The sequence below is a fragment of the Xiphophorus hellerii genome, chromosome 2, assembly GCF_003331165.1.
Source record: "Xiphophorus hellerii strain 12219 chromosome 2, Xiphophorus_hellerii-4.1, whole genome shotgun sequence".
Classification (NCBI taxonomy): Eukaryota; Metazoa; Chordata; class Actinopteri; order Cyprinodontiformes; family Poeciliidae; genus Xiphophorus; species Xiphophorus hellerii.
The window spans coordinates 912,380-936,747 of NC_045673.1; the positions used below are offsets into that span (position 1 = coordinate 912,380).

Below are 24,368 nucleotides of genomic sequence, written 5' to 3' on the forward strand. Positions count from 1 at the left end.
TTAGTGTGAGATAACTCTGACATCATATAAATGTAAAGTCTTTTCATATTTTTACAAAACTGAATCTAATAATTCTGGTCACACGCTGACTCAGCGAAAACAGACCAGATCTCACACACTCTAAAGAGATACCCTGGGCCTGTGTGTGTGTGGGTGTGGGTGTGGGTGTGTGTGTGTGTGTGTGTTTCATCTCTGGCTATGAGGACTCTGTGCTGAATCCCCTCCTGATGAACTGGTTTGTTTTTTTTCCCAGTGTTGATGAACTGGTTTGGGTCTTTTCCATTGTTTTTCCAGATGAAAATGTTTGTGCTGCTGTTGTTAATGTGATGCAGCGAACTCGTTAACCTGACAGGTGAACTTCTCTGCCGTTACCTGAGTTAAGAAAGTTTAAGGTGAAATAATGTTGGAAACGGTTTGAAACCACATCAGCCAATCATTCACTGCTATAATATCTAAGAATAAACTTAATAGATTTTATTCTTATTGCTTTGTTCTCGTAGTTTTACCAGGATTTGATGGGATGTAAACAACATTTAATCAAATTTTAACAACCAGGATTTTTAATATTGAGCCTGGAACATTTTAGTAAGTGATGCTGCATCAGTCGCCTGCTTGTCTTCTCACCTGAAGAGCCCATCGCTGAGGAAGAGGGTCAATCTGGACTCGTTGGTCACATGACCTCCCATCGCTCTGCAGCTGTTTCTGCTCTGCTCTCCAGTTCTCTCCGGTTTTCTCAAAATATTGAACTCGTGTTCAATATTTGTTAGCAAAGCTGCTCTTTGAGCTAACAGTATTGAGCAATTTTACAAAATTCAAAATGTTTCATTTTTCTGTCAGTTATAATCAAAATCAAGCTTTGGACTCATTTAAATCAAAGTTAAGGATTTTCTGTGCTAAGATGGAAACAAATTGCGCTTTCAGTTCGCTGTTGTGGGTTTTCCTTTGAAAACAAGATTGAAACTAAATCCAACATTTGTTTAGGTAATTTAAAATGTCAAATGTTGTCCAACCAGATGACTGTTTAATATTTTTGACCTCTGGTTTTTTATGGGATTGTGAATATTTGCTGTTTGCTGTTTCTTCTGTCACTTAAAACTTTTTATGCCTGTTGATTCGGTAGGAACTGAAATATTACAGATTCAACTTTTGAACATGTTGATTCGAACTGAAACAGAAAAGTTGTTTTTTCTTCTTTCAGATTTTCTTGCATAACCTACTGTTGGTTTGTTTAGCTTGATTGAAACGTTTTTCCGTTAAAACCAGCCCAGTAAGGTGTTGGGTCCTCCAGCGTTTCTTCTTCTTCTCCTGTGTTCTCTGAAGAAAAGCCGTTTGATTTCCTTCGTCTCTCTGCGTTTCCCCCAGGAACCACAGTGATGACCATGACGGCGTTCGACGCAGACGACCCCAGCACCGACAACGCCGTGCTGCGCTACAACATCATCAGGCAGTCGCCGGACAAACCTTCGCCCAACATGTTCTACATCGACGCAGAGAAAGGCGACATCGTCACCGTCATTTCTCCGTCGTTACTGGACAGGGAGGTGAGTCAGCCCAGCGTTCCCAGTCTGACCAGTGTGGGTTTGGACTGGTGGACGGCGGTCAGGCGGACGGCGCCGACAGCTAACCTTTATGTTTGGCGTTCTGCGGCTCGTCTGGCTGCCAGCAGAGCGGCGTGTGTGTCCGAATCAGGCGTGTGTGTGGCGGTGTGTGTGTTGGCGTGAGCCAGACGAGCGTCTCTCCATTTCGCCGTCTAACCGGAGCGAGACGGTGGCGTGATTGCTTTTCTGGCAGGGTGACGAATGCCAGAACATCAATTGGGTTTGCTGGTGGAAGAGGAATATTATCTGTTGTCAGACATTTAGCGAACGCTTTAATTGAGGTGATACACAGTCGGTCCTGGTGCTGTCCAACAAGCCCGGCTGAAAACCCGCCATCCGGAACTGCTGCAAGCATGGCGGCTAAGTGGCCTGATGAGCCAATCTCTGAGCCGCCGTAAACCGCTTAATGGAGGAGTAATTGATTAAAAGTACAATGAAATGAGATGCAATCAGAACCGCCAGCTCCGGTTGATGGGAGGCGGCTTGTGGAGCTGCAGCGCCGCGTTCGTTCAGGAAGGAAGAATATCAGAGGAAAAAACATTTAGACAGAAGCAGCTTAAACTTTTCATGGTTTTGATCCGTTAGAATTACAGAGATCATTTTATCTGCTCCGTGTCAGGCTGTAACCAAACCCCAGAGAAACGTTTTTAGGCTGAGCGGTCCATAAACCCGACCCAGTTACTCTGGTTGTGTCTGGATGAATGGAACAAAATCCCAGGACGGTTTCTGTTTCCTGGACGGATTGTCTCAAACATCCCCGGGGTTTCAGCCTGTCGGGCTGCAGCGATTTATTCCTGTAATTTAAGAAATAATCTGTGATTTCTTCCTTCTGAAACTTCTGACTCAGAAATCAGTCGGCTCCACCATGACGGCCATCGCTCTGTTTCACTGCGACGGAGGAAAAGTAACGTTTCACAGCAGAAGCAGTGGAGAAAACAGTTTGTTGTTGAAACTTTCCTGACATAATTCAGGTGGAGCTCTGAGTGTTTCTGTCGACACCTGAGCTGCTCAGGAACAGGAAAGCAATCTAAAGAAGATTGGAAAATCTATTTTGTCACAGAAATCAGCTTTACAGTTTTCTCCACCCGACTAAAGTCCTTCCTGATATGCACATTTATTCCCCCTCTCTCTCCCTGCTTTACCCCCACCACCCCGTCTGTTTACCCCTCTAGGCTGACTTTACCCCCCTAGCAGCACTAGCATTACCAGAGAAGGGTCATTTAACATTTCTACCTTTGGAGCCCAGAGACGGGTCGACTGACCTGAAGGATTTTAGCTAGCATCCTATAAGCAGGTGTGAACAGGCGCTTTGGTTCTGTAAATAAGACCCTGAGTCCAGGGTCAAAAGACCCTGGACTCAGGGTCTTTACCCCCCTAGGCTGACTTTACCCCTCTAGGCTGGTTTTACCCCCCTAGGCTGACTCTACCCCTCTAGGCTGGTTTTACCCCCCTAGGCTGGTTTTACCCCTCTAGGCTGGTTTTACCCCTCTAGGCTGGTTTTACCCCCCTAGGCTGACTCTACCCCTCTAGGCTGGTTTTACCCCTCTAGGCTGGTTTTACCCCCCTAGACTGGTTTTACCCCTCTAGGCTGACTCTACCCCTCTAGGCTGGTTTTACCCCTCTAGGCTGACTCTACCCCCCTAGGCTGGTTTTACCCCTCTAGGCTGGTTTTACCCCCCTAGGCTGGTTTTACCCCTCTAGGCTGACTCTACCCCTCTAGGCTGGTTTTACCCCTCTAGGCTGGTTTTACCCCCCCGGTCGGATCGATGTGAGGCCGTCGTGTTTTTAATATTTCTGCTCTGATGAGTTTGGCTTTATGAGCTCAGAACGATCCAGGAGAGTCGTTATCATTTACAGGAAGCCATTAAAGTCAGACGTCACTAAAACCCTCACCTGTAGTCTGGGGCAGGGGGGTAATAATGAGTAATTAGAGATCATTAAAAATCCTCTGTAGGATATTGTGGTTTTATAATTCTGAATATTTTCAGGAGTGGCTCGTTAGAAATCCGTCATCAGGAACACGTGACGCGGTTCTGGTCCAGTTTGACTCGGTTCCTCATCACCTTGAGCACCGTGTTCATCCTGGGCTTATTGAACAGGTTTAATCTGCCAGATTATAACACCACATTCAGCTTCTCTGGTGAATTTGATCAAATATGCAAATATGCTCATTAATATTTGCTAAGTTTCTCCATGAGTTGCAGAGTTAAACTTTGTTGAGTTATTCTGGCTGAATATTGACTTTTCTCAGCAGGAAATATTCAACTAACCTCTCTGCAGACCCCACACATCCTGGACACAAACTGTTCATTCTTTTACCTCCAGGGCGGCGCTACAGAGCTCAGTTTGCTGAAGCGATCGCCATGGAAACTGTAGCTCTGATCATACCACAGCCTGACGTTAAGAGATTTTGTCCCTGATGTGAATGAGACTCTCAGCTTCCTCTGTGATGAAACAGGAAGTATATCTGATGAAACAGGAAGTATATCTGATGAAATAGGAAGTATATCTGATGAAACAGGAAGTATATCTGATGAAATAGGAAGTATATCTGATGAAACAGGAAGTATATCTGATGAAACAGGAAGTATATCTGATGAAACAGGAAGTATATCTGATGAAACAGGAAGTATATCGTCATTTTAGTGGCGGAGGGATTCGAGTGAATTCTTTTGCTTCTTTCTGGTATTAGACTTTATCCTCATTTTATTGCATTATTATCGTTTTATTGTGACTTTATTTTTATTTTCTTATGTTGTTATGATTTTATTCTTGCTTTGCTTTGGTTTTATACTGAACATGAAACCAAATCATTTCTTGTCTGTAAAGGGTCGGTCTTGCTGGTAGCTGCTGGTGCGAGCAGGTGATCTGTGATGTCATCAGGTGTCCAGGTGTGACATCACACAGCTCCTGTGGGGTTTCAGTGGTTTTGCTCCTGAAGGTGAATGTGTTTCTGAGTTTGTCTCTAATCCACTTCCTGTTGCGTTTCTGTGCTGAGCTGTAATCAGTCTTGCGAGTGCAGATCAGATCATTTCCAGTCCTCTGCACTGTAAACATGTTTATGTTCTGTTATCTGTTTGCTCTGCGTCGGTATGAACGCAGATAAAACGGAGGTAATTATGGCTGCTGGGTGACCTGAGCGACCTTGCCGGCGGCCTGCTGATGGCGCCGAGCCGATAAGGAAGCTCATCGTGTGTAATGGCTTGTTTGGCCTGTGAGCTGAATGACTGATGACAGAAACGCGACCAGCTTCCCTCCCAGGAACAAACGCTGTGATCTCCTCCGGCTCCTTCATCCTCCTCGCCGGCCTCTTCTTCACATCGATTTCTTGTTTCTCCTGGTTTCTCCTTTGTCTTCTCGCCTCTCTTTGTTTCTGTCAGCCTCATCTCCCGCTCCTGTCAACACTTCACTGTGGACATCCAATTACCGGCGGGTCGTAGCGAAGCTGCTCCAGTCAGAGCGCCGCGCTCAGCGCCGCCTCGGCTATTCAGATTAAAGCCGCCTCTGGAGTTGCCGCTCCGTAAAATGTTGCTTTCAAACATTTCTGGGGCCGCCACCTAATCTGATCCCCACAAACATAATTGAATGTCAGTCTTCACATAAAGATGCTCTCCTCTCTTCAATTAGCATCTCGTTTCCTGGTGTCGCGCCGACGAGACAAAGCAGAGCCGAAATATTTACTCCTCCCAGGTAGAGACCGGAGAGACTTAATATATTATGTCATTTATATGCAAATAATTCAGCGCACGGAAAACATTGATAAGATTTCATTACCGCAGATTTTGATGTACACTTCAGTTTGTAAACAGCCATTTATTCACCAATTATGATGTGGAGATTGGAAAGGTGTGAGGAGACGAGCGGGTGGAGATTCTCTGGTCCTGGGAGGAACGGCGGCGGGAAGACGTTCAGCAGGTGTGAGCACCTGGATGCACGAGCTGATCACCTTTCAGTAAACCTGATTTAAAAGTTCAGAAGAAGAAAATACTGAGAGACTCATGGAGAAAAATTAACCACAGTCAGTTTTTCTATGGAAACAGTTTATTCTTTAAATATTCTAATTAGGACTTTAATGTGTTAATTCTGATTAATTAATCATGTAGATTTTAACACATTAAAATTTAAACTCAATAAATCTGGAACACGTGTTGCAAGACGAAGCGTCTCCTCTGAACCAACTGGGTTCATTTCTGCTTCTGACCCAAATGCTATGCTAAATAGCATCTAGATGCTAAACTTGTAGCAGCTAACGCTAACGTTAGCATCCACAGTCCAGATTCCTGAAGAAGCTTCATGAATGATCAGAAAACACTTTGCTCCAAGCTGATGACTGAAGAACAGATTAAAAACTAAATATATTTGATGCTCAGATCATATCGATATTTATAATTTAGCAGCAAAACGGTTTTTGAATTGAAATGTTGCTGATTTTGTCACCAGTTCTTGTAGAGCTGAAGGAGAAAATACAGAAACTCATGACAAAAAAACAAAGCAGTCAGCTTTTCTATTAAAACATTTAAAAATATTCTAATTATGACTTTCTGTAATTATGATCCAGGAGAGAAAATGTCTTGTTTTCATCCTGGAAAGTTGATTTCTCTGTTTTTCTCTAAACTGTGGACGTGTGTGTTGTTGACCTTCAGTTTCGTCAGAGAGATTATTTCACCATAACGAGGCGGTGATTATGGAAGACGTTTGTGTTGTTGGTTTCTCGGAGACGGGAGCTTCCAGCTGAACATCACCGCTGCGAGGCTAACAATTTAACATCCACACTTCCTGTTTATCCTGGGAAATGACGCGATCGCTCCGTTTTCTAATCAAAGCTCTGATGGACAGGAGATTGATAACCTTCAGTTTCTCATTAACTTACATCAGGATCAAATCACTTTTAACAGACAGGAGTGAGATATTCCCACCAGTTCAGCTGATAAAACATTTAATCTGTCCATACCAATATTCATGCAGATATGTTTCATGAATCATTACAGGAGACGTATGTAAACTTCTGAATCTGAAGACAAATAAATAAATCTTCCATTTTCTCTCATTATTGTGGTTTTTATTAAACAGAAAACATGTAGGTGATTGTAACTAACCTGAAACAAGATATATAAACTCTTTATTTCATTATATTTATTTATTTTATTTAAAACTACCTTTAACACGGAGCCTCACCCAGAAAGCTTCAGTTTATGTTCTACAAAACATTTAAAACAAGTCAAACAGGCCCAATGAATACAAAAATCAAACAGAATATTAAATAATATTAAAATCTAGTCAAAGTAAATCTTCCTCTGAGCTCAGGCAGAATTAATCTCTTATCTCACCTTAACGGTGACAAAATCTATAACTTTCCATTTCCTGTGAAAACCCAAACATGTTTCTGTTAATGGAAATGTTTTGTGTCGTTTATTTCAGTTTTCATGAATCTTACAGAAATAATCATCTTCATATCAAAGAAACTCAGCTCAGGTTGACATTTAAAAATCTCTTTGCTCTTCATAAACCTGCAACTTTTTCAATAAAACTTTTTCCTGAGATGGAAATTTAAATTTGGACGACTGCATGAATCCAAAGCACAAAGATGTTTTAGTTATTGTTTGGTTATGTTTATGACATGTCGACACGGTTCTGCCTCTCGTGGTCGGCGCTGATGTTTGCTTCACGTAGCATCCGGTTCCAGTTTACGGTGAAACTCATTGAAACCGTTTTCCTGCTTCAGAGCCGAGTTTGGTTGAAACGACTCGGAGACGAAGGCTTTTTGTGCCGCAGCGATTTCAGTCACAGAATCCTTTCAGGCTTCCATGGCGGCTGCAGCAGAAACGCAGCATCGCAGTCAGCAGGAAGCCGCAGCATCTGAACGGCGGTGGCCAGAGTCACCACAGCCGAGGCGGCGTGAAACTCCTCGATCAGCGCCGCCGTCCTCTTCCTCCTCCTCCTCTTCCTCTCTCACGGCTCTGTCATGCTCATGTCCAGTTGCATTAGTGAGGAAATGAGATTCTCCCTAATTAATTAGATCTCTGAGTGCTAAAGATGAAGATTACACTCCAATGAAGGTTAGAGATGTCAATCACAGTTTGTATTTTTTAAGCTGCGCGTTCCTCCAGATAAATTGAGCCCCAGGGGGCGCCGTGGCGGCGGCGGGGGCTCAGGGTGAACGTGCATCACAAGTCTTTTTCCTGTTGCTTTTTGATTTAATTGAGCTCCAGCAGAAACAGTCGATGGAAAACCAGAACAAGTGAATTATTTTCACCAGGACTGGAAACAAGAGCAGCTGAGAGAACAAACAAATTAAAGAATATCTGGAAATGACAAAACAAAGTTTGACCATTAAAACACAGAAGAACAGGACGAGGTGAAACTCTAACGATGCCGCACGTAAAAATAGAGATTGGATCAGATTTTAAGTTTTCCATGCAGACGGACAATCAGGAAGAAGTTTATGGGATTATTTTTCAGTGTTTTGATTGGACTTTGAAAGAAAAGAAAACATTTTGTTTTGTAAAAAATAAGGATTTTCCGTCTGATCGATCAACATGTCCCACCAGGTTTCCAGTTTTTTCCATACATTTCAGCACCAACAGCTCTCATCCTTTCCCAGTTAAATCACATCCCAAACTTTTTAAAGTGTGTTTCTTAAAGGAACATCACATCTCTGTTGCCTTAAAAAATCACGTCTGTTATTTATGTCCATTTGTTCAAATCCAACGAAGCTCAGAAACATCCACAGGAAGCTCCGTCATTAAACCACTAAAACCCCCAGGGTCAAAGTTCAAATTCAATCCTGCAAAGAAACGCTCAGTTTGAACACCTGGTGTCAAGAGAACCTGGTTTATAAACGTCTACAAATATTTGATTCTGTTTTTTAGTCATTTTTAAAAACCTTCTTATTAAACCATTCCTAATATTATGATATTCATGTCATAATCTTTCTGATCAGAAGTCAGGGGTCACCCTGAGAGGTCACCAGTCCTTCATAGACACAATAATAATCTTCAGTCATAATAATAATAATAATATTAATTCACACTCAGACGTGGATTCTCTGCAGACAGAAGATCAAAGTGGAAGAAAATGGAGTCTGTAATAAATATTTAGCGTAGCTTTAAGTTGAAAGGTAAAATGTTGCTTTGTGGGAATCTGAACCTCCAGACAGACTAAACATTTGCAGATCTTTGATACTCGCTCATTTTAATGGTTCTGCAAACAGAAAAGAAACACCAGACCTTTTCAAAATTCAGGATTTATCTCCGGGGGTCAAGAGTTGTGACTCGTTCCGAGTCCTGAGGAGGTTTCGAAAGGGCAGCGGCGAGAAGGAGGCGTTGGAGGAGAGAGGCGCTGAGGTCGAGGGCGAGATAATTAGGGTGAGAGACGCCGGCTGCCTGGAAGGAAATGTCTCTGCTAAGTGGAAGAGAGGCCGTCAGTGAAGTCAGGCAGGTCCAGGTGAGGCGGACCACTACAGCAGCTCTTCAAGCAGCTATTAGCCTGAAAAGCCTCAATTACTAAAGTTTGATGCTGAGAGTGAAAAGTTTTACTCTTCATGGTGCTCAGCGTTAAACATGGAGCAGTTCACAGATTAACGGTTTAATTTCAGCTGCAGAGGAAGGAAAAAGGAAAGTTGGTTTAAAATGAGGCCAGAGAGTTAAATTCACTTTATTTCTACAACAAACATCAATAAAACATCATCAACTCTAATTATTAAGCTCATTTCATTATTCAAATTAGTTCAAAAGTTTCTAAGGAACCTCAGCAGCATCAAGTCGTCCAGCTGAACCAGAACCAGAACCTGTTTTTTATGAATGGATCAGCAGCCAGCGGTTCCAGTCCTCTGGTTTCTGCAGCAGAATCGGGTCAATATTTCATATATTTCACCTTTTTTTGCTGATCGATGTTCGGAGGGGGGGCGGGGTTTCCACGACCCTGGCTCCGGGTTCAGACAGAACCGGCGGTCCAGTTTGATAAATCTGGGCCACAAAGATAAGAGACAGGAAGGAAAATGAAATCACAAACTTCTGTTTACTGATGTTCTGGTCTCAGCGGTGAGGTAACGTCTGCAGACCAACCGCAGGATAAATCAGATCATCTCTGATTCATGGCAGATTTACAGACGTTACACAGATTTTATTTATTTAAGGGCACATCCTCCCCCATCACCATCTAAATATGATCATCTGCTTCTTTTAAACCCATTAACCCTTCTGCTGCTGGCTCTTGGAATAAACATGAGCTCAGATACAAAGATATTTATAGTTTTAATCTGTTCTTCAATCATCAAGTTTTATTCTAGTGATTCCATAAGTATATATGAATATAACTATAGTATAATCAATTTTATCACATTTCTGTAATATTAACCTTGTTTTACTCATTAAAATTGTGTTGCATGATTTTAATTCAGTTCATTTTTACTTCCGTTTTAAAAACCATCAAATTGATGAAAATGAGCTCATTTTAACTAACTCAGGCATATTTACATTAAATGCTGATTAATGAATGTAACCTGTTGACAGGTGAATATGATGTTTAGTTTAACAGAAATGTGTTTAAATTAGAGGAAACGTTAGGAAACCTTCCTGCCCTCATGACGTTTCCTCCATGAATCCATCCAGAATAAAAGTTCTCGTTAAAATAGTTTCAAAATATATAAAACTCTGATGTGCTTTAACAGGAAATACAACTTGTAGTAATCAAAAGGAACGATACGACCTGAACCTGTGAAATGTAGAAATGAAACATTTATATTTATTTTTACCTTTTCCTGACATTATGAGCGTCAGGAGGAACTTTGTGAAAATGCAACATAATGAGCAGTAAGAGAAGAAGACATGGTTTATCTGAGTAATGAAATTTGTATTAAAGTTTCTGCGTTGCTTAACGGATCCTGATCGTCTGAAGAGACGTTAGGAGGATTCAGTTCTGCTTTTGCTCTCCATCTTGTCCGACTACAGCAGGATGATAGACGGGAGGAGTGTGACTTCACTGATCAAACATTGTTTCATTTCTGTGTCAAGGATTATGGAGATTTAAACAGATCCTGTTCAGAAGCTTACATACTCTCAGAGGAGGAAACATAACCCAGTTTAGCTTTGATATAAATCCCTGGGAGGAAGAAAAACTGAAAACTTAAAATGTTTTTCTGTGTGAGCTTTATTTTATCTGAGCTGCTGTGAAGATCCAGAGATGAGCAGCGGAGATTCAGTGATTCATTAAACGACCCTGGAGGAAAGAACTGCAGTCTGGGCAGGAAGTTGGATCTGCGGCGCCGCCATGTTGGATCTGCGGCGCGCCATGTTGGATCTGCAGCGCGCCATGTTGGATCTGCGGCGCCGCCATGTTGGATCTGCGGCGCGCCATGTTGGATCTGCGGCGCGCCATGTTGGATCTGCGGCGCGCCATGTTGAAGGCTGGGTTTATGTTCTGCTGGAAAAAATTAAAATACTGTTTCTGATTTTGCTTTTATGCCACAGGTTGATCCTGGGATGGTGGCGCTATGATGGCATTTCTGCTGGTTCTGATCCGGTTCAGGTTCAGAACCAGCCAGTAAATATTACTGCAAGTACATATATTTAAAAAACACAGGAAATGAAGACATGAGACTCAGACAGTCACAGTTTAAAAGTTGTTTCTGTTTCTGGTTCATCGTTTTTTTCTGGAAGGATTTTTTACTTTACGACAGTTTTGATGCGTAACCGTGGCAACAAGGTAGCTTTGTATCCCCACATCTCAAATAGAGCGTGACTTTTGACCCCAAATCCTCTTTAAATTTGTTGCAAGGCTGACTGCTACTGGAGATCCTTCCTGTCTGCAGCAGGACGATTCAAAAAATGTCATTTAAAAAATCAAGTTTTTCTGAATTAAAGAAATTTTAAATTAGTTTTACTGCCATCAGGTTGCTTTGATGATCTGAAACGTTTCAGATTTTGATAAAAGCAGAACAGATCGAGTTTTTCTGAGGGAGAGAAACTAACCGATCACACTGAGTGTTTTCCAGGTTGTACTAATTAAAACAAACTCTATCAGCCGGGGTCAGTGAACGCATCATCACATCGATCCTTTAACAATCGGCTGATGTGGAGAAACTGTAGCAGTGCAGCTGCAGGCCAGTGCAAATCTTAATGTTTGTTCACCAAATTCATGTTTCCAGGTGAAATCTGGCAGCGGAGATAAATCCGTTTTAATGAATAATGTCTCATTGATTCTCTGCCTGGAAGCCAAACTTTCCCCTGTGGGAAATCTGAGCCCCTCCACCTGAAACGACCCGTGTAAAAACATGGCGGTTCAGGTGTTTCCACGTTCTGAGAGATTATCTGAAACCTGAGTCTATTTATAACGGGGCGGCTCTCAGAGAGCCCAGCATGCCGCTGCTATTTTTGGCCGTTGTGAAGCTGAATATTGATGAGTCGGATTGTCAGCATGAGGAGAATCAATCCGGGTGAAGAATGGGAGAGTCTGGGCGGCCGCTGCCGGATTGTCGTGCCGCTCGGCGCCGGCGGACGTGAGGAGCCTTCCTGAGCGCCGGCCCGGCTGCATCTGCATTCGGCGCCAGCCGCGCAGCAGATGCCGACGGACCCGAAGAGCCGAGAGTCAAACAGGAGCCTGAGAAACGCAGCGTTTCAGGTCAGCAGCTGCTGGGTGCTGGGCCGTCATGGAGACTTTAACCGATCCACCCACAGCATCAGCCGGGTTTGGCTGGACCCGGTTCTGAAGAAAACAGGGCCAGGATCAGAGCTCCCCGCCCACAGGCAGCTCCGGCCCGGTACCGCGGGTTCTGACAGGATTTCTATCCATTTAAAGGAAACCCGAGCTACTGAATTCACTTCAGCGTGTTTCTGTTCTTCCATCTGATTCTCTGCAGCGTTTAAAAACAAAAACATCAGAACTTCATGTGGTGTCTCAAAAACGAATCGTTTCACAAACCTCACATCTGGGGCGGCGCTAAGGGCGGCCCCGTTGCCATAGCAACCCCAGTCCAGGCTAGCCCCATTACCATAGCAACTCAAGCTCCACTTTTATTACTGAGCCGGAAAACCAGCAGCAGATTAGCTCAGCTGGTTTTCTGGCTGGATGCGCTGTACAATGGCTGCTGGAAAAAACACTCTCCGCCCAGAAACCGCCGAGGCAGAAAACACAAGATCAGAAAAAAATCTACCGACTGGCAGATTCTTTTTTCATGACGCGGGAAAATGTGGAAAATACTTTTTAAATCAATATTAAGGAGTTGGTGAATTAAGATCCTAGAATTAAGAATTAAGATCCTAGAATTAAGAATTAAGATCCTAGAAATAAGAATTAAGATCCTAGATCTTGCTGGAGAGTTTTGTCTTATTTCAAGTCTGCTAAAATATTTGCTCTAGAAACTAAAACTAAAACACAGACGGTTCGGAACCGGATAATAACAGCCTGGTTATGATTGATTGATTATTAGATGACCCTGATTGATTATTAGATGACCCAGACTGATTGGTCAGAGGACTTCCTGTGCTGCTCTCACTGGTTGGTGGGTTTGCAGAGGAACAGGCGGCTGCATTAATCTGCATGAGTCTCGTTAAAAATTCACTCATCAGCTCCACCTTTTCTCTGGATTCCCTTTGCAGTCGTTCAAATCGCTCGTAATCAACTGTGCTGACATTTTCCAGCAATTATAAGCAAGCTGTCCCCGTTTCAGCCGGCGCCGGTGTCGGATCAGTCCGCCTGGCCCAGAGCGCCACGGAGACAACAAACCGTCCCCTGAGAGACGGAGACATTTCAGACGACAAAAGACTGGATGATTAATATTTACTATGGAGAAGCTGTAATTATTTCCAAAGAAGTTGCTGAAGGTTTGGCTTCCTGCCATTCTTTCCTGATGAAAATACCTCAAAGGAACAACGATGTCGTGTTTTTCCAGTTAGAGCAGATGAAATGTTCAGCAGGTGAAATGATCTTTAGCAGCATTTAGAGAATTTCCAGGGAAGAACCAGAGATCAGTGGATCTGTAGTAAACAAGGATCTACTGGGAAAGCAGCAGGATTGGAAATAAATTATTCTACTGTTTTTATTTGATGTGCAGCTCAGGATGCAGGCTAAGTTGTGTTTGCTGTTCCTTTAATATAAATGATATCTGAGCAGGTTTTGCTGCCTGTCGCTTTTACTGCTTCAAAGAAAATAATAAAAACCAACAGATTTACTGGATCATCTGTTAATGAGCTGCTTCTGGCTGCTGCAGCTTCATGCAGCTCAGGAGAAAACTGCAGCCAGAGCCCAGCCGCTGCTCTCAGAAACTTTCATAAATAGAGTTTGTGAAAATGTTCCTGGTGAGTTTCAGGCTGATTCAACAGGGTGGTATCCTCACAAGGGGCGGCCACGACTTCAGACTGGTGTGATTTTTTCAGGAGCTGATTGTTGATCAATTCTCTTTACCAATATATGATTAGGACGAGACTCAAGATGCAGAAACTGTCTTGTGACTGGAAAATCATCGGAAAACGAGCCAGAAATCACAACGTGTTTAGACATTCTGACAAAAATGGATGAAATAATTTCTGCTGCGGTGATGAATCTGTCCTGGAGCTGGAGAAACGCTTCTCCATTAGCTTTCATTTAGTTTGATTGTTTTCTGCTCTGTAGTGTCACTGAAATCTTTGCTTGTAGTTCTTTTATTTTATTCCTTATTCCTCTTCATATTTATTTTTCGTCTTTTTTTAGTACTGACTTTTTAGTATATTTTATAAGTACAGCTTATAAAATATAAAGCTGTTTTATAAGTTAAATTGGCTCGGTTAGAATTTTTTCCTCCGTTTCCACAGGCCGAGGTGGTTCCCAGTATTTTCTGCTAAATTTCTTCATCCATTCAGAAAATCTGCTTTTGATTAAAAAAACAGTCAAAATAAATCAGCTTGTCTCACTGCTCAGCTGCTTTCTCACCATTTTCAATTGTGATTCAGGTAAACTGCAGGAGAGTCCACATTATTACATTATTTATATAATTTACATTTTTTACTATATTATTTTGCGGTTTTAGGAGAGTTGTGTCTGATGAGATGTTTCATTTTTCCTCTACTGAGATTGTTGGATGTTAGGAAATTATTAATCCTCATTGGATAAAAAAAATCTGGATTATTACTGAAACATTATTTTAATATTATTAGACATTTTGTTGCTGAGGGAAAAAGTCAAATTTGAATATTTCCTTTATTTAACCAGGTACATAAAGGAATATAAGATATTTGGATGAAATGTTGGCTGCAGCTCGGTGGGTGAAGCTCTGAGTCTTTCTGGTCTGGTTTGTTCTGCTGGTTGTAAACTCTATACTTTTGATCTGAAGGGTTAAAAACAAAGAAAATTATCATTTATATTGAGTCAAACTTGCACTTCTGTTTGTTGATGTGTGTTTGTGTCGGCGGTAGTTTCCTCTGAAGTCATTCAGACGTTTCAGCCTTTCATTAAAGAGCTCTGATAGGTTGGAGACGATGGAGGAGCCGAAGCTCCACCTGAATTAATGCTTTCATAAAAATAGGAATTATGAAAAATAGATAAGTCACGAATCCCTGGAATGCTGAGCATAAGCTTCATTTTTAACTAGAGGGTCATTTTTTTGCGTATGCTGGAATATCAAATATTTATCCACACAGTGTGAAACGTCTGCACACCCCATAGCAACATGGCTCCTCAGGATGATGTCATCGGTTGTCAGGCGGATTTCTGCAGAAAAATCCAGCAGATGTTTCTGGTTCCAGCTGAGTCGATCAGAAAACCTGAGGGAAAATCGAACCGGTTCTGAGGCTCTGTAGGAACACGGCCGCGCTCGGCCCGGTTTGTTCTGGACCCGGTTTGTTCTGGACCCAGTAGAGAAGAGAGAAACCCACTGAGATTGAGTCTGGATGCTGTGAGTCACTCTCCTGTAGATCAGAGAAACAATCGGAGAATCCTTCCACCAAACTTTCTGCAGCTTTTCTTCTTTTTTTAACTTAATTTCAAAATGATGAGGATTAGTAAAAGCTGATTTAAAGGGCCAGCAGCGTCTCTGAGTCACTGCTGTTCCCTTATAAACAACTGGAACTAAAACATTTAGGTCTCATTTTTAATTATAACCCAAAATAATTCCTCAGAAATAAACATAACATCAGATAAAAATGTTTGGTAATTAAAAAATGACCTGCTGAGGTTCTGGAGGTCCAGTCGATGTCCAGCTGGTCTTCATCATTGGTTCTGGTGCCGCTCGTCACAGATCCTCCATGAGGTGGGACCAGTTTGGCCAGTTTAACCAGTTTAACCTTTTAACCTGTAACTTTCTGTCGGGGTTCTTCAGTCGCTCCAGGACTAGAAGTGATTATTTATTGATTATTGGTGTAAATATGACACCACCTGACCTCGTTCAGCAGTAAATAACCGGTCTGAGCGATCACACCAGGCAGCTCACATGAAGTGAGCAGAGAAGAAGTGATTAATTAGTCCTAATTGGTGGAAGACGAGGCACGTTTGGAGCCGGCGGCCACGCGGGGCGGCGCCGCCACCTTTCGCTCCCCAGCCAACGCCACCCGGTTTGATCTCTGCTAATGTAATTAACACTTTAACAGGAACACCTGGGCTCTTCACTGGAGGCGACTGGTGAGTGTGTGTAGTCATCCACACACTCTCCTCCCAGATGGGCTGTGATGGCTCTGATGGCGGCAAACAGACCGATGATCGCTCTTAACTTAGACGACCGCCGTGCTGTCACACCTGGACCGGATCCGTGTTCCTCCCAGAGTGGATCCGTGTTCCTCCCGAACCGGATCCGTGTTCCGCCCGGAGTGGATCCGTGTTCCTCCCGAACCGGATCCGTGTTCCTCCCGGAGTGGATCCGTGTTCCTCCCGAACCGGATCCGTGTTCCTCCCGAACCGGATCCGTGTTCCTCCCGAACCAGATCCGTGTTCTGCCCAGAGTGGATCCGTGTTCCTCCCGAACCGGATCCGTGTTCCTCCCGGAGTGGATCCGTGTTCCTCCCGAACCGGATCCGTGTTCCTCCCGGAGTGGATCCGTGTTCCTCCCGAACCGGATCCGTGTTCCTCCCGAACCGGATCCGTGTTCCTCCCGAACCGGATCCGTGTTCTGCCCAGAGTGGATCCGTGTTCCTCCCGAACCGGATCCGTGTTCCTCCCGAACCGGATCCGTGTTCCTCCCGGAGTGGATCCGTGTTCCTCCCGGAGTGGATCCGTGTTCCTCCCGAACCGGATCCGTGTTCCTCCTGGAGTGGATCCGTGTTCCACCCGGAGTGGATCCGTGTTCCTCCCGGAGTGGATCCGTGTTCCGCCCGGACCGGATCCGTGTTCCTCCCGGAGTGGATCCGTGTTCCTCCCGAACCAGATCCGTGTTCTGCCCAGAGTGGATCCGTGTTCCGCCCGGAGTGGATCTGTGTTCCTCCCGGACCGGATCCGACTGCAGTAAGGATCGGCTTCAGCCCTAATAACGTCGAACTGCTGGGTAAATGGTGCGATTAGAGCGCGGCCTGATGGATGCTGATTGGATTAGACCGGGCCGCTGCTTCCTGCTGGAGCCCGCCGCAGCCTTGACCCCAACCTTGACCCCAATTACCCCCAGACTCATCAGAGGGACACCGGTGCTGCAGCAGCTTCATTCCTCCACTAATTGGTCATGATGAGGTAAGATAAATATGATCATCGCTGCAAAGCATGACCCCCACCTTGGAGCAGGAAGGTAATGAGGTGAACTGAAGAGCTAAAGAGTAGCTGCTGTTATCATCATTTCATTTCATTTCTACACTTTTAACTCGGCTTAAACTTCTTTCTACTTTATTTACAGGATATTTTTCCCTCTGATAGTCCAGTAGACCCAGTTCTACTGGAACCAATTTTTCTCCAGCTGCTGTGGTTCTCTGAGTCAAATCAACCTGTTCCCCTCCTGGCCTGTGGGGGCGCTGCACCACTGAAGGAAACGACACAAAAACCTCTGAAGACGCTGAGAGCAACTTCCTTATTCACCAGATGGAAACAAGATGGAGGCAGTTGTTCAACCTCCATTTTGTGACAATGCAGGAGATCGTGACGTTGCCATGGAGACGGTTCCTGAACGTACGCATGGCAGGAAGCAGCACAACAAAAAGGAAACTTCAAAAATGAAAGAGACTCAACCGGCCTCGTCTTCGCTGAAGGAAAACTTTTTCACTCATTTTGGTTTCTACTGAATTCCCAGGAAGACGGAGCTGAATGTGAACTTCAACGGGTTCAAAGGTCACAAAACAACATCAGAAACAGTGGGCGGAGCCAATAAAACAGTGGGTTGGGCAAAAACACTGGTGGGTGGAGCCAGTCTGTTGCAGAGCCAATGAGCTTCGGCGTTCCCTCCAGGCTGGCTGTGATTGGTCAGAAGTTTGACGTGTTTTAGGCAGAAATGTTGATATTTCTCTTGGTCACTATCTGGCGTTTCTATCTGCAGGCGACATGAATATGAAACATTTATCTTTCTGACTGCGACTCTTCAAAAGCTCCAGAAAAATCTAATGAATTGACGTTTAAATTTAAGATGTGAGATTTTACATTTATTTTTTTGTGTTTTCCTCATTTTTCTCTCCATGTTTATTCTGGCTTTAATTTTTACCAGGATTTATGAGATAATCATATTCGCTCTGCTCTCTTGGCGGTGAAGGTTTGGAGCGGCGCAGGACTGCAGCTAACGGCTGAAACAAACACGATGCTTCATGGCTGCTAAAGGTCAGAGTGGACGGTTGGAGCGGAGGAAATCTGGACGCTGCTCAGCCAAAACAAAGTGATCAAAACAAGAATAATTGAAAATCCTGCAGATTTAGCTGGAATGCTGTTGGGCATAAAGGTCAAAACCTTTTGAGGTAAAACTCCAGTAACTGATGTCAGTGCTGTCCTGCTGGGCCGTAAAGCTGCACATGAACTGTAATATTTTCTCCTATTAAAATACCTGGACGCCGTCTCCTTTCTCTGGAGAAAATGTGTGATGTTTTTAATGTCTAGTCAAAGTAAAGCAGCGTCTTGCCCTCTGATTGTTGTCTCTGTCACCAAAGATTAACTGTCAGATTTCTGAAACGTTTCTTTTGACTTGTAACCAAACATCTGCTGTTCTCTGAGGTCAAAACAAATCCCACAGTAATTAACTTCTGACGCGGCGGCCATGTTAACGCGGCGGCCATGTTAACCCGATGGCGTCTCACTGGACAGGTCAGACCCGAGTCACATTTCAGGTCGGAACTGTCAAGTCAAAGTAAAGAGCTGCTGTAGAAATGTAAAAAGAAATCATTCTGTCATGGCTTTGCTTTTTCTCCAGATTGTTTATTTTTGTAGATAATTTTTCAATATCATATAGTGGACGACATTTAGCTGCTCATTTTATTTAGAGATCTGTAAAATTCACCCTAAAGCCGCCAATCAATCAATCAATCAATCAATCAATCAATCAATCAATCAATCAATCAATCAATCAATCAGTCAGTCAGTCAAACCTGATTAAACGTGTTTCCACTGCTGCTAACTACTGTTGATGCGAGGAGCGGCCATGTTGAGATTCTCTTCTGAATCCACCATCAGAAACGCAACACAATCCTGAGAAACAGTTTATTTTTTATTCACACATTTAAAGAAATATTACAAGCCAAGTGATCAACAAGGCCTATCAAAGCAGAGAGGGGAGCTAACGCTAAGCTCCAGCTTCTCTGCAGAAATCAAACTCATGGTTAGACTATTTCTGTCTTCAGTGGTTTTCTAATCCCAGTTAATCCCGTGTTGGGATATTAGCTGGCATCAGAATAAATTAAATATCATCCCAACATCACTTTTATTTCTGCTTTCTAATAACCGATGAAATTTGAGTTTTTTTTACCAACCTGTCGCTGTCCTTTGTTTACTAAATGACAGAAATATTCTAGAAACAGAATCTTTGTTAAGAAGTGAGCAGAACCCATTTGATTTGATCCTAAAGGAGATAAATATGAAATCTGATCTATATTTAACACAACATTTTGTTTCTCTACATTAAATATTTGATGATTTTCAGGTTGCTGATCATTTCCCCTCTGAAACATTTCAGATCTTTGCAGGTTTAAACATTTCATGTCCAATATGAAATGTTTCTGTCTGCTTCAGGACTAAATCAGATGTTTTTTATCTGCTTTAATAATTAGAATTAAAGTATTTTTCCATTTTCTAATCATAATCTGCAGGAGGTCACTTTTTAATCTGTCATATTTTCTGGATTAATTGTTCCACAATAAAAATAATATAAACCAGAGCAACATTTTCAGATAACAGCACATAACTATATTCAATTATTTTTAGATTACTGTTTTTTATGTCCATTGATCTCCTTTAATTCATAAAAATACTTTACTAATATCAAAATCACACGGATATGTGGTAGTTTAAGCTCTTAATCAGCTTCAGTCAGGCAAGGAGGAGAATGTGAAATAATCTGATTAAACTTGTTTTTTTGTGTTATCTTGTGACATTTATTATGCTAAAAACGTTGGAAACAAACCGTGATCTGGAAGAAGTTTATTGATAAAAACATTTGCTGCCTGTCGTCCTTCATGGAGTTGATCTCCAGAGGTGATGAAGGTCACTTATTAGTCCTGATATTGCAGATAAAAACACACTGACCTCCCTGCATGGAGACAGAATCACTGGAGACGATTTTCTTTCCATTGTTTTGGGAACGAAGCCTTGAGTTTAAGCAAAATGTTTCCAGAAGTGACAGCCAGGATGCCTAGCTCTACATTTTATACTTGAGCTCAGAAAATGGATCTAATCCCTAAATATGATCTTTGATCCAAAAACTGATGTACGAGCAAACGTCATGACCGACATGACTTCACTTTGTTCTTTCGTTTGTTCATTCGTTCATTCGTTTGTCTGTTCTTTCATTCGTTCCCTGAACGGCTTTGAAACTTTCATCTCTGTAACATGGAAGCTGCTAGCTAGCGCTAACCCAGAGCGACGGTTCCTCTGGGCGTTCTGTGTGTGTTAAGGTGCTAATGAGATTATATTCCTGCCCAGAAATGTGTGTGTGGGGGTGTAGGCGTGTGTGGGCGTGTTTGTGTGTGTGAAATTTGCTCGTGTTTGAGAGCTGCCAGTTTGGAGACCATGTCTACTTTCAGCTGGATATTCTCTGTAATCCCAGGAGAGTCTCAGTGATGCTGCCAGCGTGTCATTTATGTGCAGCTATTAAATCTGCAGGAGGTGGTTATGGATGGAAGCCAAGAATCTCCTTTATAATTTCCATCATGGCTGCTAACAGCTGTGAGAGAAACAGAAACACTTCCTGTATTTTCTATCAAACTTCAGAGACAGAAAATATGTGAATTTAGTGGAAGGACGAAGCAAACGGAGAGGAACTGCTCTGAACTGACTGCAGCTCAGCCTGGAAACAGGAAGCAGGAGAGAACCCAATCTGGCAGCGCTTTGAGCTTCAGCCGGGGGAAACGGGGAGTTGTTTCAGATGAATGAATGTTGAATCTCTCTGTATTTTGTAGAGACTCTTTCCAGCTGAATTATTTGAGCTATTCATCTTGTTCTCTGCAGAGAGGAGCTGAAATCACTGCAGCCAGACTCTTGAACTCGACTCGTCCGTCTTTCCAACGGAACATGAAGTGAGCGCTTAGATCCTTTGTTTCCATGCGGCGGGCGCTCTCTGATCCCAACACAATGGCTAATTAATTTTCTTCTTCTTCTTTAATTTTATTTTTACCGCCACGGCTCCAAGTCTCAGATAATAAATAGCAAAGAAATGGGCTTTGATTAGACCATTTGATGCAACTTGATTTCATCTTAACAACTGAAAGGATTGTTCATTAGCTTTAAGTTTTTGTTCGACTGTTTAAGAAGAAACCATCAAATTACATAAAATACCAGAAACTTTACTGATGAGTAACCTTTTTATGTGAGAGGAAGAAAACCATCAGAAATACAACAATGCTGCATGGTGGTGTGTGTGTGTATGTGTGTGTGTGTGTGGATGCGTGCGTGTGATGTGTTTGGACAGAGTGCAGCTGGTGATGAATACCTGAACCAGAAAAACAGCGTAATCGAGGCATGAACGGCGTCTGGATGAAGAGAAAACGTTTGCCTCGTCGTTCTGAACATCTGGCGGCTGCAGCAACGCGACTCGTTCTGAGTCGCGTTGCAGACGTGATGCAGTCGTGACGCAGTCGTGACGCAGTCCTGATGCAGTCCTGATGCAGTCGTGACGCAGTCGTGATGCAGTCCTGATGCAGTCCTGATGCAGTCGTGACGCAGTCCTGATGCAGTCGTGACGCAGGCGTGACGCAGGCGTGACGCAGGCATGACGCAGTCGTGACGCAGTCGTGACGCAGGCGTGACGCAGTCGTGACGCAGGCGTGACGCAGGCGTGACGCAGTCGTGACGCAGTCGTGATGCAGTCGTGACGCAGGCGTGATGCAGGCGTGATGAGGTCGTGATGCAGTTTAATGCATCTGCAGCAGCAACAGGAAACTGAACAGACTGTTAGCTATGTCACTTCCTGAGTTTTACCGCTCAGCTTATTTAAATATGTAATCAGCCACACTGTGTCATTGACATTTTACTGTAAAGTATTCTGGGATAAAAAGCCTTGTGCGGAGCTTAAACTTCATGCTGCTGATCAGATCATTTATTGTAAATTTTAGCGTATTTTTATAGCTTCTCTTTCCAGTCCCAATTTATCAAACCTTCTATTTAGTTGTGGGTTTGATTCCAGGTCTGTGTTTCCTGCTGTTGCCCCAGTTTTAATGCACTTCTGAAATTCCTGGAACATTCGGTGTTAGAGCAGAAACTCACCAGGGAGGAGGACAGAGCGCCGGGGTCAAAGGTCAAGGCATGGCCCAGTTTTTCGTCTGCTGGAACCGATTCCTCAGGGATGATTTTGGACTCAGCGACTCAGAGGAGAGCAGGCTATGAATAGTTTACAATATGAGATAAAATATCTTTATTTCAAATATAATCCGTGTTTTAAGGCCTTTAGATGTTCGATCAGCTCTGATGCTTTAGATGCTTCATCTAATTTTAGCTTCATTTGGAACTTAATGCATCTGTTGGGTTGAACATTATAGCATATAGAATATTATTATTTTTCTGTCTAACAAAATGTTTATAATAAATGTGAAAAGTTTTACCAGCCGTCTTTTTGCTCATGAGCTTTAAGATTAATATTTATTCCACAGGTGTCTGTGGATGAGAAGCAGCTAGAAAACGGTTTATTTTCATGACCTTCAGTCGAGTTCAACGCAGTTAAATAGTAAAAATGTGGGAAGTTGAGAAGTTTTTCTTTGTTTCAGAAACATCTCAGCTCAGACGTTATTTTGTTCTGATGTGTTGGAAGCGTCAGCAGAGAAACGGTCAGCGGCTGCAGGTTTGCTTCAGATGCAGATTATAGATAAAAAAAGCATCAAAATGATGGATTCTGAGAAAATAAATGTTTGAATGTCCAGAGATTTTCTCTCTGTACAACATGCATGAGGATCAACACAAACACCAAACTGTGTTTTACATCTTTAACTCAATCAGTGCATTTCTCTGAGTTCTCTGTAAAGATCAGACATTTTCTGATTAGGAGGACGAATTTAGAAACAGACGACAGGAGAGTCAGGAGAAACCCAACAGAACCAGAACCAGAACACTCTGATTGTCCGGTCTGATACCCAAACTCTCCTCGCCTCTTTCTGCTCTAAATATAAAGTTGTATTCTAAATATGTGGAAAGAAACAAAGAGCACAACTTCAGAGTGAAATGAAACAGGATTGGGTTTATTCCTGGCATTAGCTAACAAGCAGCAGCGGTAACCATGGCGACAGCATTAGTAGACTCATCTCATCTTTGTGGTGTGGTGGATCAGCATCCTGCTGTCAGAGGTGATGTGATGACAGACGGAGTTAAATCTGAACAATCCTGGAGGAAACTTCATATTTTTAACCCTTTGATATTTATATATATTTAAGTTTCAGCATTTCTTTGATGTTTATTTTCTTAAATCTTTATTTATTTGTTCTTTCTTACAATTGCTTGGTTTCTTAGTTTACTCTCTGCTTTATTTGTGCATTTACTTTGGATCAGTGCTTCCCTTTCTGTTTGTTATTAATATTTCATAAATCCATCGTGTTTTCTCCCTCCATGCCGCCAGCAGCAGCTGTTCCTCGTCACCTGATTATCTCACCTGTAGCTCTTCCGTCTCCTCCTCTTCCTGTCTCTCCTGGTTTTTTGTTTCTTCGCTGCTGTTTTTCCACTCAGATTTTTGAAATCTTTTGTTGTCGTTTATTGATAAATTTATCATGATCGTTTCCAGACTCATATTTGTTTCTCCTCAGTTTGACGCTGTGCTCAGGAATCAGAGTAAATCTTGTGGTTTTTCTGCCTCCGTTTGTCCGACAGCAGCAGCTTATTAATGCTTTGAGTTTATATGCTTTATGAATTTCAGGGCTGCTGCTGTTTTTCAGACGAATGAGCTTTGACAGTGACTGATGGGAAACAAACCCAAATGTTTCACTTATCAGAACAAAACTTTTCCTGTTGGTTTTCTTATAGTACATATAATATTTCATTCGTTGAAACGAGTCGTCCAAGCATGTGAAGTTTTTCTTTGTTTCAGAAACATCTCAGCTCAGACGTTATTTTGTTCTGATGTGTTGGAAGCTTCAGCAGAGAAACGGTCAGCGGCTGCAGGTTTATCTCTTTGCTATAACCCCTTATAGTCCATACATACATAGTCTTGTACATCTGTAAATAAATATTTATATCTCGAAGAGCACTTCTGGATAGATGCAAACTACATCTCGTTGC

The 24,368-nt window shown here is 42.8% G+C and overlaps 1 protein-coding gene across 4 annotated transcripts in view; it reads left to right on the top strand.

Moving 5' to 3' along the window:
• The window catches only part of cdh13 (cadherin 13, H-cadherin (heart)), a 310,128-nt gene that overhangs the window by 209,270 nt on the left and 76,490 nt on the right, over nt 1–24,368 (top strand). For all 4 annotated transcript variants that reach the window (XR_004341798.1, XM_032582655.1, XM_032582639.1 and 1 more), the window contains one exon: nt 1,363–1,541. Coding sequence is in view for 3 of the 4 variants with exons in the window: in XM_032582655.1 (XP_032438546.1) it covers nt 1,363–1,541 (179 nt within the window). In the remaining variant the exon portion in view is untranslated. The remainder of the gene's footprint in view (nt 1–1,362; nt 1,542–24,368) is intronic.